Source organism: Taurulus bubalis, assembly GCF_910589615.1.
Source record: "Taurulus bubalis genome assembly, chromosome: 5".
Classification (NCBI taxonomy): Eukaryota; Metazoa; Chordata; class Actinopteri; order Perciformes; family Cottidae; genus Taurulus; species Taurulus bubalis.
The window spans coordinates 18,709,414-18,725,459 of NC_136593.1; the positions used below are offsets into that span (position 1 = coordinate 18,709,414).

Sequence of the window (16,046 nt, forward strand, 5' to 3'; positions counted from 1 at the left end):
GCTCTTGTAAGGGTAGGGCGCCTTGAATGTTGCAGCGTTACACTGCTGCTGATGCTGCTGATGCTGCTGATGCTGCTGATGCTGTTGATGCTGCTGATGCTGCTGATGCTGTTGATGCTGCTGATGCTGCTGATGCTGCGATGGTGAGCCCGCCCTTTGGTCCCTCTTTTTGAGCGGGAGTTTGTCCCTGTCTGGGACGAGGGCCGGGTTCGGTGTGAAGCTCATTGGCTCACGCTGCCCGTCACTCACACTGGAACTGCATGCCCTCCCGCAGAGCGTGAGGAGGTGTTGCGATCATGTGACTCCAGTCTCTTGGCAGGCGTCGCAGATAGTTAGGTCCAAGGTCGTCACGATCTGAAAAGTGGAAAGAAACAAATATCGGTGCACTTAATATCCTCGCTAACAAGGCGTCACGCTGTGGAAAATCACCCGATTCTCTGTTCAGACTCTCTGTCTCTTTAGAAGAAATCTTGATAAAGATTTTTCCCTCTAGCCTCATGAATGCGCCACATGCCGAACTCATTGCCTGTAAATATACCCTTGACACAACAACAACAACATCTTCACAATCATCTTTGAATGAAGGCTTTCCAACCACCAACTGCAATACTGAAGGGGCCGAGATGGATGGACGTTTACCAAACTCCATTGAAGAAAAAGTTACGATGGTGATGGAGTACTGTACGGGTTGGGGGAACAAAGTTAAACTTCATCACAAGGTTAATATTATCAGTGAATCAAGTTTTCATGGCGTCATTTTCCACTGGAAACAAAGGAATGTGTTCATGTTCAGTCACTAAATAGGTGCAGGATATAAAACTGTGTCTTTCTCATGGCACTCAAGTGATCTCCAAACACCTCAAGCTATTGAAACCACATCATCCTCCTGACATGTATGCACAGCAGTGAGTCAGTTCACAGTTTCTCACCTATTCAAGTCAAGAGTGGTGTAGGACTTTTACAGCTCGTCAATGCAAAGCTCATCTCAATGCCCTGCATTATGTCATCATCACAGCTGAGCACCGCCGCTGAATGAACCTCTTTCACTCTGCCCGACAGGCATGTCTCTGATATGAGCTGTTTCTTTATTAGTGTGTGTGTGTGTGTGTGTGTGTGTGTGTGTGTGTGTGTGTGTGTGTGTGTGTGTGTGGGATCAGACAACACACACTGAGCGCTCAGCATTATACGCACACACACACACACACACACACACACACACACACACACACACACACACACACACACACACACACACACACACACACACACAGTATTTGTCAGCTAAATGCATGCAGTGAAAATGTAAATTCATTCCAAAAGCCTCCAGGTGTGGGCTGCTCACAGGTATGATGCATCGTGAATCGCCTTATGAGGTGAGCAGTTCACCACAGGTTTGCTAATCTACGGAAATGAACTGTTTACACGGCAGTGTTCTGTGCTATCATGAGAGCGATAATCTGCAATTATTTGCATAAAGTGACTTGGTCAGCTTGATGTTTCTATCTGTGGAGCTGCCGCGCAATACAACCAAATATAACCTCCAGAGACCGCAAAATGTCCCAGAGACATGCATTCAGAGCAAAGTCGGTGCATGTGTCACGACTGGCTCTCTTGGTGGACTTAAAGACAGGAACACGCCGTACGTACAGTACATCAAGACAAACTAGTGTTCAGAGATGCTCCATGTTGGAGACTTACTTACACGTACCTCCATCCCTCCATCCCTTCATCCGTGTGTCTCCCTGTGCCCCTCATCTTCACAACGGGTGTCCATCCATGTGCATACGGACGCTACACACACACACACACACACACACACACACACACACACACACACACAGACACCCACTCACACTTACACTCACACACCCACACACACACCTGTCTGGCTCGTGTCCTCCTCCCAGGCTGCAGGTGGAAAGACAAAACAGAGCAGGCGACCAGACAAGCTCAACAGACTGTTTATCAGACACGCTCTTCTCCCGTTCCCCTCTCTCTCTCTCTCTCTCTCTCTCTCTCTCTCTCTCTCTCTCTCTCTCTCTCTCTCTCTCTCTCTCTCCCTCTCTCTTCCCTCCTACTCGCCTTTACATTTTACACTCCCACTCTACTCAGTCAGTCAGTCAGTCAGTCTTGTTAACCTTTCTCAGACAGATTTGATGTGCCTCCCTCTCTTACTTTTACTTCTCTCTCTCTCTCTCTCTCTCTCTCTCTCTCTCTCTCTCTCTCTCTCTCTCTCTCTCTCTTCTCTCATCTGAACTGGCCCACCCTGTGTTTGTGGCTGAGTAGCACTCTCAGCCTCTCTTCCATTCGTAATCACACTCCTCTTCCTCTCTCCATATTCCACACACTCTCTCCTTCGCTCCACAGCTCTCTGTTGTTGGGTGTATAATTAGACATGAGACTGCTGTGCAACTCCTCATCTGATGGTAGGCGTATGACTGCCTGATGGCTTTGGCGCTTTGCCTGGCGGAGTGAGGACGGTAAACCGTTGCTTTAGACTAAAGAGTGTGGACACATGCGCAAGCAAAAGAAAGGAAAAAGGAGGATTGCAAAAAAAAGAAGAAATTCTGCTATCACATCTGCGATGGGACAGAAAATAGCCCTCACTTGTTGTGAAATCCTTCTGATGTTCCTTCTCACCTGAGTGTGAAGACTAATTATGCTCCATCCTGAATGAGCGCGACACCTAACCCTGTGAATGCTTTGAAAATGGCAAGTAATTGCATTTTGAGCAAAGTGTTCAAAGGTCAGCATTAAGCATGAAGGCCTTTCATGGTTATTCAGACATCATGACCCTCCCCCTCCACACACACATACTGCTGCCTGTCTGCTTTCTATATATTTCTTCTCCTGCTTTCTTGCTTCCCCCTTTCATCTCATTTTAAAACACAAGAAAGAGAACTTGGCTTTCGCTTCATGGCTGGCCTCGGCAGCGCAGCAGCCCAGTTCTCAGCTATTGATTTTGCACGGCCTCAGCAGGTGAACCCCCAGTCATGAGGAAGCCCACGCATAATCTACTTTGAGGTGGAGAGGATTTCTCACTTTGAGTCACATCAGGCTTCCTCTGCCCTCTCTCTCTCTCTCTCTCTCTCTCTCTCTCTCTCTCTCTCTCTCTCTCTCTCTCTCTCTCTCTGTATCTCAGTCTTTTTTATCTTTGGAAGTACACACACACACACACACACACACACACACACGCTATATACAACAAGCATATTTAGGGTAAACCATCACAGCCGCTGACATTTACAGTTTTGAGTGTGTTTTTCTGGATAGAAATTGGCAGTCACTCCCACCACTTCCCAACTGCTACATTGCAGCCCGTCTTCGGAGTTTCACTTTTCAGCGTGGCACAGTGTGAGTTTCGGTAGTGAAAGTGTCGGTGTTTATGCACGTAGGTTTGTTATTAATGTGTTGCCCCATGTGAAGATCTATGTGCCATGGATAAAAAAGAAGAAGCATTTTCTGTTGATCAAAGTTGCAGATTCTTACACACAGATTCTTGCAATGATTCACAACAACATCTTTTTAGGCTTGCAATGGAGGCACGGCACACTCTCAAAGGTTCTCGATTGCCTATGCAGTGTTTTGGAAAGAGGTAATGATGTAATGATGCTCTGTGAAACTGCTGCATGCAAACATTGTGTAATCGGCCATGCAACTGAGAAGACCTGGAAGTGTCATCTGCTGTCCACTAGATGGTGTCTCAGACACACAGTATCTGTAATCTACTTCTACTCACCATTTGGAAATGATGTCCTGAGGGAAGTTTTTAACACACAAAACTGAGTTTTGTTGGTACCGTCTGATTGATTTTGAATGTTCGCTCTAATGTGAAATCAGTAGGTATTTCTGTGTGATGGTTTGGTGTCTTTTTAGATGAATATCTGAATATCCGACTATATTTCTGTCGGATATTCATTTAAAAAGACACCAAACCATCACACAGAAATACCTACTGCCACTAGCTTTTTGTGGCAAAAAAATAGATTGCACATTGTTTCCAAATTTGACTGTAATATTAATCTCTCATGCTCAGTATGTATTATTCTGAAAGGATCAACTTGTGTGGGCATCAGTTCCAATTATTATTAAACCAGTGAGTTATAATGAAAGTTATAATTAAACCAGTGAGTTATAATGAAAGGCATACTTGTTGTCCGCTTGTTGTCAGCTGAGATTTGACATTTGACATGTGACATAACCTGACCCAGAAGGTGACACTTAAAAGTGAGCTTGTAACCAAAAAAAGGAACCAGGGACAAGAGACAGAAGGAAAGGGAGGAGAGGGTGTAAGAAGACAAAAATAACAAAGGCATGTGCCTGTCTCTCTTTAGTATTTTCCACTCCGTTACATAAAATCCCCCCCTTCCCTTTTCTCGATCCTCTCCTCCGGCTCCCCTCGGCTCCTCCCTCCTCGCTGTCATTGGTCAGCTGGTCGGCTCCACAAAGCCACAAACTTGTTCTCGCCTCATCCAAGTGGCTCAGAGTCCAGCGAGGCAAAGCGGGGGAAGCGGGGAGGGAGAACAGCAGCGAGCATCAGTCACCTTGGAGCAGTCGGAGTGAGCAGAGGGCGTGGGAGATGGTCGGCAGCCTCTCTGCTGAACTCTCACTTGATCATCATCTCTCGATTGATTATTTTCGTGTTCCACAACTATCCGGCAACATGAGCGCCTCGTCAGCCAACCTTCACAGCAAACGCCTGCCCTGTGAGTCATCTTCAAAACTTTCTTAGCATGTAGTCATCTTTTCAGTTCGGATGGATATTTTGAGATGGAGCTCCATTCATCCAAATGCAGAGCGGGGAGGAGAACGAGGATTCTCCATATTTGGTTGTCAGGCACATGCACACGCACACGCACACACAGACACACACACACACACACACACACACACACACACACACACACACACACACACACACACACACACACACACACAGAGACACACACACACATTTTTCTTTATTCATGATGGACACCAAATGTATTTACTGCTCCACGTGTGTGTGTGTGTGTGTGTGTGTGTGTGTGTGTGTGTGTGTGTGTGTGTGTGTGTGTGTGTGTGTGTGTGTGTGTGTGTGTGTGTGTGTGTGTGTGTGTGTGTGTGTCAGATATAACGTAGAAGCCAGGGTGTTAAATAGCTGCCATTGTGTTGATGTTGCCTGAAGTGAACGGTCCAATTGCTGCACCGGACAAAAATCTGACAGGAATGTTGAATCATCACCCTGAGTAATATACCACTAATACCAAGTGAATAGGGATGCATCCCCCCCCCCCCCCACACACACACACACAGCAGCAGCAGCCTTGGATTAGGGCCACCACAGGGCTCCAGACAAAGATCTCTTATTTCTAATGGCATTGTGCGTACAGATCTCATCGCAGCTTGTTCCACAGACACACCAACCCAGATGGAACGCACGAGGACTGAAATTGAATTAGTCCCAGTGAGATCAGTTTTTGATTTCACAGAGGCTAAAAAGGATCAGGGCTGCGACTCCAGAGAAAGACGTCCCCCATCTGTTGCTCTGCACAGGGCCTCTGAGCCTCTACAGTCTGCTCTGTCACATTTTGATTATTGTGGGTCCGTGCCAGAGAGCGACGCACCGGTGTGCTGTGGAGTGAAGGGCCGGCCAGCTGCTGAGAGCATGTTACAGACAGCAGGGTGTTGGGTGCAGAAGGAATTGTTCCTATCCTCCATGTATTCTTAGCGCAGTCCCCTTTGACTTGACCCAGATCGGAATAAGGAGATTTTGTTTAATGAGCAAATTAGTGAGGTAAAAATCCATAACATGTACCGTCAGTACCTTTAATGGATCGCCCTCTGAATTATCCATGCAGTGTGTATATCTGCTGTGCTGCTCTGCCATCTAGTCATTGGAGCTTAATGTCAGAGCTATAGGGATACAAATGGAACCCAATTGAACAACTTCTTTTTGTACCTCCTTTATGAATGTGTAAGTCCAATATTTATGCTTTTTTACCTCTGTTTTTGGTCTCAACCAATTCCTGAGTGTACCTGGTTATTTAGCAGCTAAATGCTGCTAGTGTTCACCAGCTAGTTACTAACTTTGTCAGTTTGGTGCTGCTGGGTAGGGGATTTTTTGCTAAGATACCTGCTTCAAACAGCAGAAAACAACTCTTTGGGAGTGTTGAACCAAAACAGGGGAGCTCAAAGAGCTCTGAAGAGCTGAGGGAAACACAACGAGTGACCCCTTTCACATTACATATTCATTGTAAAATTACTTATTATAGCAGCTTTAAATTACACTTTTATTATATTTAATTTACACATTTTACAACCAACAAATAACAAGTTTCAGAATACATTACTTCCCAAACAAAAAGTTAGTGCATACAAGGCCAAGGCTTTGAAACAACATCTTTATATGGGAAAATTAAAGACAGTAAAGGGTGAAACATATTGATGGCTGATATCTTTCCTTGTTAAAGCAATTGGCCATGATTAGAGTTGCACATTTCCAGCAATTAGGTCGCAGTTGTTTCAACCAAAGAAGTGTTAATACTAATGCTTACAAATGTGGGGAAAGCATACATGCAAAAAATACACAGGTTATTCTATTATAAACAATGCTGTGTGGCATGTCACATGTGGCTAAATATATTCCATGTGTGTTTGTGTATGATTATATTGAACAGCTGTGGGAGATGGCTTTCCAAGGTTCTCATCAATTCAACGGTGCAGCTCTGGGGATAAAGACCAGCTCCTCTAACACATCTATCTACTCACTGTTGAACCCTCTGTGTGGTCGGGTAATGATTTGGAGTTTGTTCAACAAGGCGTTGGCGTTGCATCATTCTTCTGATTCTCAAAACTAAACAAGACGAAAAAGGTGGGAAGTTAAAGCTGCTATAATCAATACGTTTATATTATTCGCCTGTGTGGGTGTGCAAGGAAAATATAACCTGTCAAAGTATAATCCAATAAAAAATCACCAAATAATAAAGAAGAAATAGAATTTTAGTGCAGTCACAGCACATTTATACATTTCCCAAAATGCAATCAAGAAAAATAAAATAATTACAAAAGCATGAAGTCAGAATGATTCTTAGAGCCACATTTAAGTTTAAGTTCAGATGTAATCTGGTTTGGATACTGTACCCTGATCAACCTCAGCAAACGTCTGAGACGCGTCTGAGACTCTGTGTCGAGTCGAAGCAAACAATCCTGTGAAAATAGCTTTAACCGGCCTCACAGCTGATCCAGGGACAGGAATGTGTGGGAGCCCTGAGCCGTACAGAGAGGAGGTACCCGGCTAACCTTCACGAGATAACTCAATGTTGGAGTGTAATTACAGATTTAGTCATCAGTGTCGTCACTCCAGATGCACGTTGCTTTTTTACTGTAACAATAAGGAAAAACCAATTAACACCATTTTCTTCATAATAAGGCTTCTATGATGATCAATCCTCTCGGTATAGAGAGCTGTTTAATTTTGCTTGTTTAGCATTCATTATCTTGTCCATACAGAGCGTTGAACATTAAGTGGTTGGCTTGCTTCAATAATAGTACATGTTGATTTTATTCAATACTGTTTATTAATAGTTAGTCTGGATAAGAGGGATAAGAGATAATTCTTGATTAATAAGCTTGGGTTTACATACTTTGAAAAATAAATGATGAATTCAGTGTTTATTCATGCTTTACTAATACTAAATAGTGTGTACTTATTATAAAGTGCTACCGATTTGTCAGCGGGTGAGGTCTACTGTGTTGATCAGGACTCATGGCGTCCTGCTCGTGGGCTTATGGAGGACAGTGGGAAAGGACACTGACCTACAAACTGTCCTTTTGTCCGTCTGGGTGTAATCCAGGCATCGGGAAAGGAAGCAGAGGGTTAACACTGATGTCATTGTTGTCCTGACGGACTGGGCTGACGGGGCTGGACACTGTTTGTCCCCACGAAAACTGATAGATCTAATACGCAGATGAACTTGCACATGCACTCGCTGAGATCCAGACTGGACAGACACGCATCAACTGCTGTCATGAATTATTTACGGCCCTTGAAACTGGAGCCCAGTAAGTGGCAGGTTTTTGGAAGGAGATTGGGATTTTTATAGGAACCCAAAATAAAAGTGTGAGACAGCGCAAGTGCATCGTCTCCAAAGATATAAGCGTCCATTTTTACGAGTGTGGCCACTTGTCTGTTCCACTTTATTTCCAAGCACCATGTGCTCTGCGAACAGAAGAAAAGACACAAGCAAAGCAATGTCAAAGAGGCACGAGAAAATAGAAAAGTGTAACGTGGGAGGAGTAACTTCACTCTCAGGGTGTGCTGACCAGGATGTGGTGATGTTAGCGATAAATTAGCACTTTGCAATCATGGGTGCAGCTCTGTTTTCGCTGTTAGAGCCGGATAAATATTGTACCTGTAGCCAAACAGACGCTCTACCATTCTTCACTGAGAAGCCATTAATTACTGTTGCAGCCCGAGACTGATCCACTAATGACTGATGGAGACTGTTAATAGCCTGTTGTTGGGGCCATTGTTGTGCCGGAAGATATACGGAAGAGACTCTCGGTAAAAATAACAAGACATCCTCTTTAACTAATGAGCCCATTCAGAATTCATTCTCTCTATCCTCTCCATCTCTATAACCCACACCCTTGCCTTGACTAACTTTTAGCTAACCTGTATCCCGTCAATCCTTCGATATTTTTAAGACATCCTCTACGTTTTTAACCTTCCTTTAAGTGTTCCTGTCCTCCATTCAACTTTCCTCCTCACTCTTATTGCTGCCTTTCTGTGTTTGCAGCCACCCACTCCCTTCTCTCTCTCTCTCTCTCTCTCTCTCTCTCTCTCTCTCTCTCTCTCTCTCTCTCTCTCTCTCTCTCTCTGTCATCGAAATGGAGAACCCATCTATGGTAAATAAAATTGCATACAGTGTCATATTCGCTTGTTAATTTGTTTGATTTTAACATTTATTTAGTTCAGAATTTATAAATGTCTTTTTTTGTTGTGCCGACACCATCACCACAGCCATTTAAACAGGGATGACCTCATCCATTTGTACATGGAAACCACTTCTTAGAAAAAGCCTTGAATTGGATAGTTCGGCTACATCCACATGAATACGTTTTTGTTTTAAAACAAAAACTATCTTCGTACACAGGAGCGTTTGAGCATCGTATTTGAAATGATAGGACGTAGTCCCGGAGTGTTCAAACGTATCCATCCTCGAGAGCGTTTCTAAACTCCATACTCAAAGCTTGTAGTGTGGACGCTCAGTTTAAACGTAGCAAAAGATATACCTTTTATAACGGAAACATTGTTGCGTGGACATGGCCTCAGGCTCCATAATTAAAGCAGAGGAGGTAGTGATGGTTCCCAATGGGGTTTCTCTTTAACTTGTGTACACTCAGGAGTTATAGCCAGAGCTTCTCCTTCAACCAACAAATGTAAAAACAACTGGATCCTCTAGAGAGGCAGTTTTCTCTTCTCTGTTCTGGCCTGACCTTCTCATTCCCCTTCACAGGGGAGCAGGGCAGTGAGCTCACATTTTCACTTTGCACAGTGATGGGCTAGAGGCAGCCTGTTAGCGACACTGAGCCCTCCTGCTATTCCTTCACTTTGCCTTTAGATCAATGCGTTGCCTCTGCCGTTTGTGCAGTCGGTGCTTCAAAAGCAGCGTTTCAGGGTCCCATCCTTGACAACGTGACAGTGGAAAGAAGCACATGATACTCAGATAAATAGAGACAGAAAGTGACCTGATTCTTAGCATTTGTGTGCGTCTTTTTGAGTATAATATAGATGGATAGTCAAGCTGAAGACGGTAGAGCTTTGGCGATCATGTGGGGGATGATGCTTTATATCTGCCGAGAAGTCACGACAGAGTTTTAGCAATTTTGATATCAAGCAAAAAAGGAGGAATTTAACGAACCTTTTATTGAAGGATGCAACGCAACTAAACACATTAATTAAAGGCTGAGTCTAGGCAAATTCACCCTTGGCTAAATCCAAAGCGATTTCCTGTAAATGGCATCATGTCTAAGGAGCGCAGGCCAGTCCCGTTCCCTTACATCTGAGCCTTTGTCTGGCTCTGAATGGGCTCTTTCTCTCTCTGCCTCCTGAACGGGGGATCTGGGTTTGTCTTTATTTGGAGAGTGGCCCACATACGCGTCAGGCCCGCTCTGCCCGTCTCTATCTTTCTGTCTGTTCCAGTCATTCTGCATGTCCAACTGGGTCTGAACCCATGACCTTTTTCTTTCTTCAGTCCCGGAGGACTCAGAGGACACAGTGGAAGGAAGGAGGGGGAGAGACAGAGAGGATGGAGCGGGAGACAGAGAGAGAGCGAGAGAGAGCGAGACTGAGAGAGAGAGAGGCAGAAAAAAAGAAAGTTTAACAGGAAGGAGGATAGATAGAGAGACAAATAAATACAGAGACAAAAAAACATAAAGAGAAGACAAACAGGGACAATGACCGAAAGAGACAGAAAGGTGGGGAAAGAAAAGACAGAAGAATAAAAGCGCAGCAAGAAAGAAAGACAAAAAGAGAGACAGGAAATGAGAGAATGAAAGACAGAAAAACTTAAAGAGAGAGAGAGAAAGTCAAAGAGAGGCAGAAAGACATACAGAAAGAAATAGAAATAAAGACAACAAGAATTAAAAAAGATATAGAAAGGAAGACGAGGAAAGAAAAAGAAGGAAAGGTATGATAATAAAATAAAGGCATAAAGACAAGAATTGAAAGAAAACAATCCCAGGCCCTTCAGACATCTCGTGGCGTGAGACTAAAGACATTTGGCTTTAGCGCACTGATCTTGTGATCTCATCAAGTCTTTCTTGTGAAAGACGTATTTCCCGTGTGAGCGGTTTAACTAATCAGAGGTCACCGGGGTCGTCCGCGGCCAGGGAAGCCGCATCGATCAAGGTGATTCAATGGAAAAAAGAACTCGATAGGGAAGAAAAATCAATGTGAGGATATGCATCCGTAGCTAACCTTTAGCTCCACCACAGGCCTAAGCCTTTAAGTGGAAACAATCAATGCTGTGATCAATCAGTGTTTAACTGAGCGGAGGGGGTGAAGGGGGGGGGCCCGTCTGCCCTTCTTTGGAGAAGTAAAGAGAGGATGGTCTTTCATCCAGTGCAGATCCAGTGTTTTGTCTGACGCGACGTCCTCGGTTGGTCACATTAAAACAAGGAGCTCTATTCATCGAGACTCCCAATTCAAACATGCAGCTCCTGATTGTGACTGACGTCTTGCTTTGTCAGCGCTGCCCCCTTTGCTTCCGAAAGACCCTGCAGACAATACGTTGTTTCTGATTGTGCAACGGTGCAAGAAGAGGGGACGTGTCACACTCTCACACGACCTCCCACGTCTACAGTAAGACACAGGAATGCTGCAAACACAAACCGCCAGAAAGACGTCTCTCGTGGAAGATTGCAGCTCCTAAAGAGCAGTCGTCCCATGTGACCGACTCCCTCATTGCATACCTTTAATCACATCACCTCCTACACAGACTTTCTGTGTCTGCTCGGTAAAGAGAAGTGGTGGAAATGACTTGAGAGGGTGAAGTGCGCCAATTTTACACATCAAAGTCAGGTTTCCACAGGGAGCTGCTCCAAATCTGATACATTGCCTCAAGAGATGTCACTTGAGTCAGCGTCAGTTGGGGCGGAAGTTCGAAGGCGAAAAACAATCTGGTGATGTGGAGTTAGAAAGAAGTGAGTTTACCAGACGGCTAATGTTTTAATGTTTTCATAACATACTTAAATATCCGACTAGGCTGTCAAGTTCAATGTTGAAGTTGAATTGTGGGTAATGTAGGCAGGTTGTGAAAAAGGGAGACGAAAAAGACAATGTCTCTGGTTCTGCTGCGTCGAGTTTGATCCTTTTTGTTTTTTGACTCCCACAAAGTTCTAGAAGTACAATGCTAAAACTCTTTTAAGCTTTCAGAAAAGACTCTATGGTGATGTGATCGGGATTATCTCATCCTGGGTTTGCAGACTACAAGTAAAAAGAAAAGACTCAGTTGTAAATTAGGGCTGTGAAATTTTAAAGATATTCGATATTTACCAAGCAGGGAGACTCAAATGAAAGATGCCATTGAGCGGCATTATGGTTATCATAGGCTCCAGGATTTCTAGAACCTGACCAATACTAGGGAGCAAAATAGTAGTGGTAATAATAATAATAATAATAATAATAATAATAGTATCTCAGTCTCTGTTCCACCAATTTTATTATTATTATTTATTAGTATTATTATTTTCAAATAGATTTCTTGCAGGGCCTCAAACTGGAAGGTATCCCGTTAAAATAAGAGAAGCTGGATCTTTGTCAATATGTTTTGCTCTCTAAAATGTGGTATGCAGTAGAAAGCATCAATGTCCATATAGAACAGGAAATACATGTAATTTTTGTTTGGGATGAAGAGGAGGGAGGAGGATGAATTCGGGGGAGAGGAGCAGTTTCGTGCGCAGAAGGATCTGAACTTGTCCGACAAGCCAGAGAAAGACATGATGGTTTATCAGATAGTTTTATTGATTGTGCTGATTAAAAACAATACTAGCCAGTCAGGCCGCACAGCACTTTTGATAAACACTATTGACATCAAGCTAAAACACTTATGATTATGATGTTATGATCACTGACAATGTGTCCATTGACAGGATCATACAAAAGACACATTGATGCTTCTGCATCTGTTAGTTCAGCTCAATAGTTTGAGCCAAACACATCTACACTATGATAACTGTGTCAGGGCAGATATTGACAACTCATCACTTTTTGCTGTCAGTTAGCTTGTAGATTTGTGCTTATGGTCTTTTGGGAATCCCCGTCTATATTTCCGGGTTCCGTCTCACACACATACTGTAAGCCCATAGGTGCAGTCAGCCGGTTCAACCCTGGGATTTGAGTTGTCCTCTACTTCTCCTCCCATCCAAAGCTGTCTGCTGGTCTGATCCCAGAGCCAGCAGGTCCCTGCACCCAGGAGGCCTCGTGTCAAACAGGGCAGAGCAGAGCTGCAGTGACAGGCGAGTGTCCTAATGTCAGCACAGACGCGTGGACACGACGTGTGGAGGACTGCGCTGACACAGCGCTCCGAGGATTGCAACCTGTTGCTGCTTTGAGGCAACTTTGCAGCTTTATCCTGACTGCAGTGGTTATTTTAAGTGATGGCTGTAGAGGATTATGAGGCATTATGAGGCAGGATGTCTCAAAAGGAGTCTCTTCATATTGTCAGAGACACAAACCCTGAAATCCTTTCTTTTCCTGGTATTGTAAACATTAACATTCTGCACTGAATGTCTTTCTGCTTTTCATCACCCAGTGCTGTGTATTTATAGAGCTGCTGTGACTGCTGCTGTCAACACCGGTGGGATAATCTTCACATTATTCCCAGTTTAGACATGGCTTGAAAACCTCATCCAGTTAGTTCAATCCCTGACTGCAGGTTGTAATATCTCCTCAAAACTCAGACACTGCTCTAATGACTCATGCAACACATCAGTTCTAAACTAAAGGAGGGGACAGAATAAAAATGGACTTTACAACCAGAAAGGTGCATTCAGTAGAACAGAGATCTCCACCAAACGTGTCAGCAACGACCACTGCTGTCATGTGTGATTGAATGAATACAACCAGTGCAAGTCATTTGGGGGTGAGGTAGGGAACAGTGTGCTCAATCGTAGTTCCGTTAGCTGTTATCCAAACTAAATGTAGAAAAACAACAACAATAAAAGTGAGTCGCAGAGCAGCGGCCGAAGGGTACTCGGTAGTTGCGTTAGCCAAACACAGCGTCCAAAAGTGTTTCCTTCACCGTGTGTCTGATCGCAGACTAGTACCTAGTCGGTGACTCAATCAGTTGTGTTTAAACTCAGGGCACCTAACGGCCGGTGGGACGGTTAAGAGTGTTGAGTGAGGGGTAAGCAGGCAGTCAATGACAGTAAATAAAACAAGTAATAAAAAGGTGTTTTGAGAAATTGTGAGTCACACCAATCATGAGAGCTCGCAGAGCATGCACCCATAACTGGCCACCAAAACATATTGTATAGTATTCTGCAACAGGATGCCAGATTAGCCACGGACAGACACAGAGGTGCACATGCACTCAGTCACGGATGTGCACACATGACCGAACACACAACCTCACTCCAGGATGGCGCCTGGTGGAGATAAAAGACTGCAGCATTTATCAGTGCACACTCAGAGTATACGCAGTAGTTGCTTTTTATGCCGAGAGTTACATAAGAAGAATGATATATCACATGTCTGTAAGGTAAATATGAAGTTACAGCCAGGACATAGTACGCTTAGCTTAGCTTAGCATACAAAATGGAAACAGGGGGGAAACTGCTAGCCTGGCTCTGTCCACCTACCAAACCCTCCCAGGCTCACTAGTTAACGAGTCACACTAAAAAAGGAACTGCTTAGCGATTTGACGCATCTTCAGACTCAATTCAAGCGTGGTTTCATTCACAGTGGAAAAAAAGAGCACTCATAGTGTCAGACATTTATAGTCCAGCATTCCCCCTCTCCTCCTTCCTTTTGAAGTCACACTGCTGCAGTTCACCCATCCACTCGCACACATTGGACTTGCACTCAGCTTTATTGCAATGATGCGCTGATGAGGGGGAAAATGGGGCCGTATGGTTTCTCTGACAAGATTAACTTAGTAAAGGACCTGGCAGCTTGCTTTTGCAAATAAATTTGTGGATCTGTGGACATTTAATACATGTGCAAGCTAGTATAGTGTGAACTTGGCAAGCTTGCTTTATTAGCGTCCTGATAAAAGACTGAAAAAGCAGCTTGTCATTGGATGTTTAGTGGAAAATGGAAACAGTTGATCAACAATATCGTTTCATAATTGAGATATACTGTAGGTGACCAACTTTTCATTCCCTCTCCATAAATCCACACAAAGGGGATTACACCTCCTGATGTCTCTCACTTACAGCTCAATGGCTCCCCCTTCTGGCTGCCAACATTTGACCCCTGAGTGACTGTAAAATAGGCCTCAGACTATATGTCATATTATGCAACACCATGTTATCTCACTGCCGAGCACACACACGTCCAGAGAGAAGGGACTGGTTTAAAAATCTCCTTGTATGGTGCTTGACTGGAATGCTGCTCCCTAGTATCAGATGGTAGACTCTCCCTGAGCTGGTTTCTAACTTCATATCCTTCCTGTTGTGATTGCCAGCGGAGGCCGAGCGAGGCCAGAGGCTTCCAGATGTGGACGCAGCACAGCAGCAGCTGAAGCTGAGAGAGAGACAGCGTTTCTTCGAGGAAGTCTTCCAGCACGACGTGGACGTCTACCTGTCCTCGGCGCACCTGTGTATCCGAGACTACAAGAGGCGTGAGTCGGAATGGTGTCATTTTTGTAAAACCATGCACAAATGCACACTCATATCCAGATGCACATCATTTCACTGTTTCCCCTCTCCTGCAGCTCCAATTGGCAGCATCTCATCCATGGAGGTGAACGTGGACTTGCTGGACCAGATGGAGCTGATTGACATCTCTGACCAGGAGACCTTGGATGTCTTCTTCAGCTCTGGGGGAGAAGAGGGGGTGCTGACCTCCCCGCTGCCAGGTATGGAAACCAGAAACAGAGCAGAGGTTGCAAGAAGCGCTGCGTAGTTACATCCCTAACCATCTTTTTTATGTGACTCACAGTCCAAGGAAACAACAACAACAACGAAGTCATCAGTAATGGACTATTTCGACACGTCCTCGAGGGTCTTGATGCCAAGTCCCGCACGTCCTCCACGTCTTCAAACTCCTCCTCTGACAGTCAGACCACCAATGCCAACGGAGGAGACGCCCCCATTGTCAGATCAGACGACGAGGAAACGCACACCAACACAGTCAAGCGAAGAGCCGTGCCTCCGGAGATAGAGAGTGTGAAAAGTCAGACTCCATCCTCGTAGGAAGGATCCTCCCTCTCCACAATAGGTCTCCACCTGCAGCGTGGTATAGACACCTCAGCCAGGACTGGACTTTGGGATAGGAACTGTTGAGAGAGGCCCCTCAGCCGCGACACACAACCTTTCCTATGACTTGCGAGTTGTGT

The 16,046-nt window shown here is 44.6% G+C and overlaps 1 protein-coding gene across 1 annotated transcript; it reads left to right on the forward strand.

The window, feature by feature from the left end:
• Positions 1–4,580: 4,580 nt before the first annotated feature.
• LOC306737063 (dysbindin) lies at positions 4,581–15,903 on the forward strand (the record flags this gene model as incomplete). The annotated part of the gene is made up of 4 exons (XM_079218766.1): positions 4,581–4,706; positions 15,174–15,329; positions 15,423–15,566; positions 15,650–15,903. Exons 1-4 carry the CDS (start codon positions 4,664–4,666, stop codon positions 15,901–15,903), a joined length of 597 nt encoding a protein of 198 aa, XP_079074892.1. The 5' UTR covers positions 4,581–4,663.
• Positions 15,904–16,046: the final 143 nt, after the last annotated feature.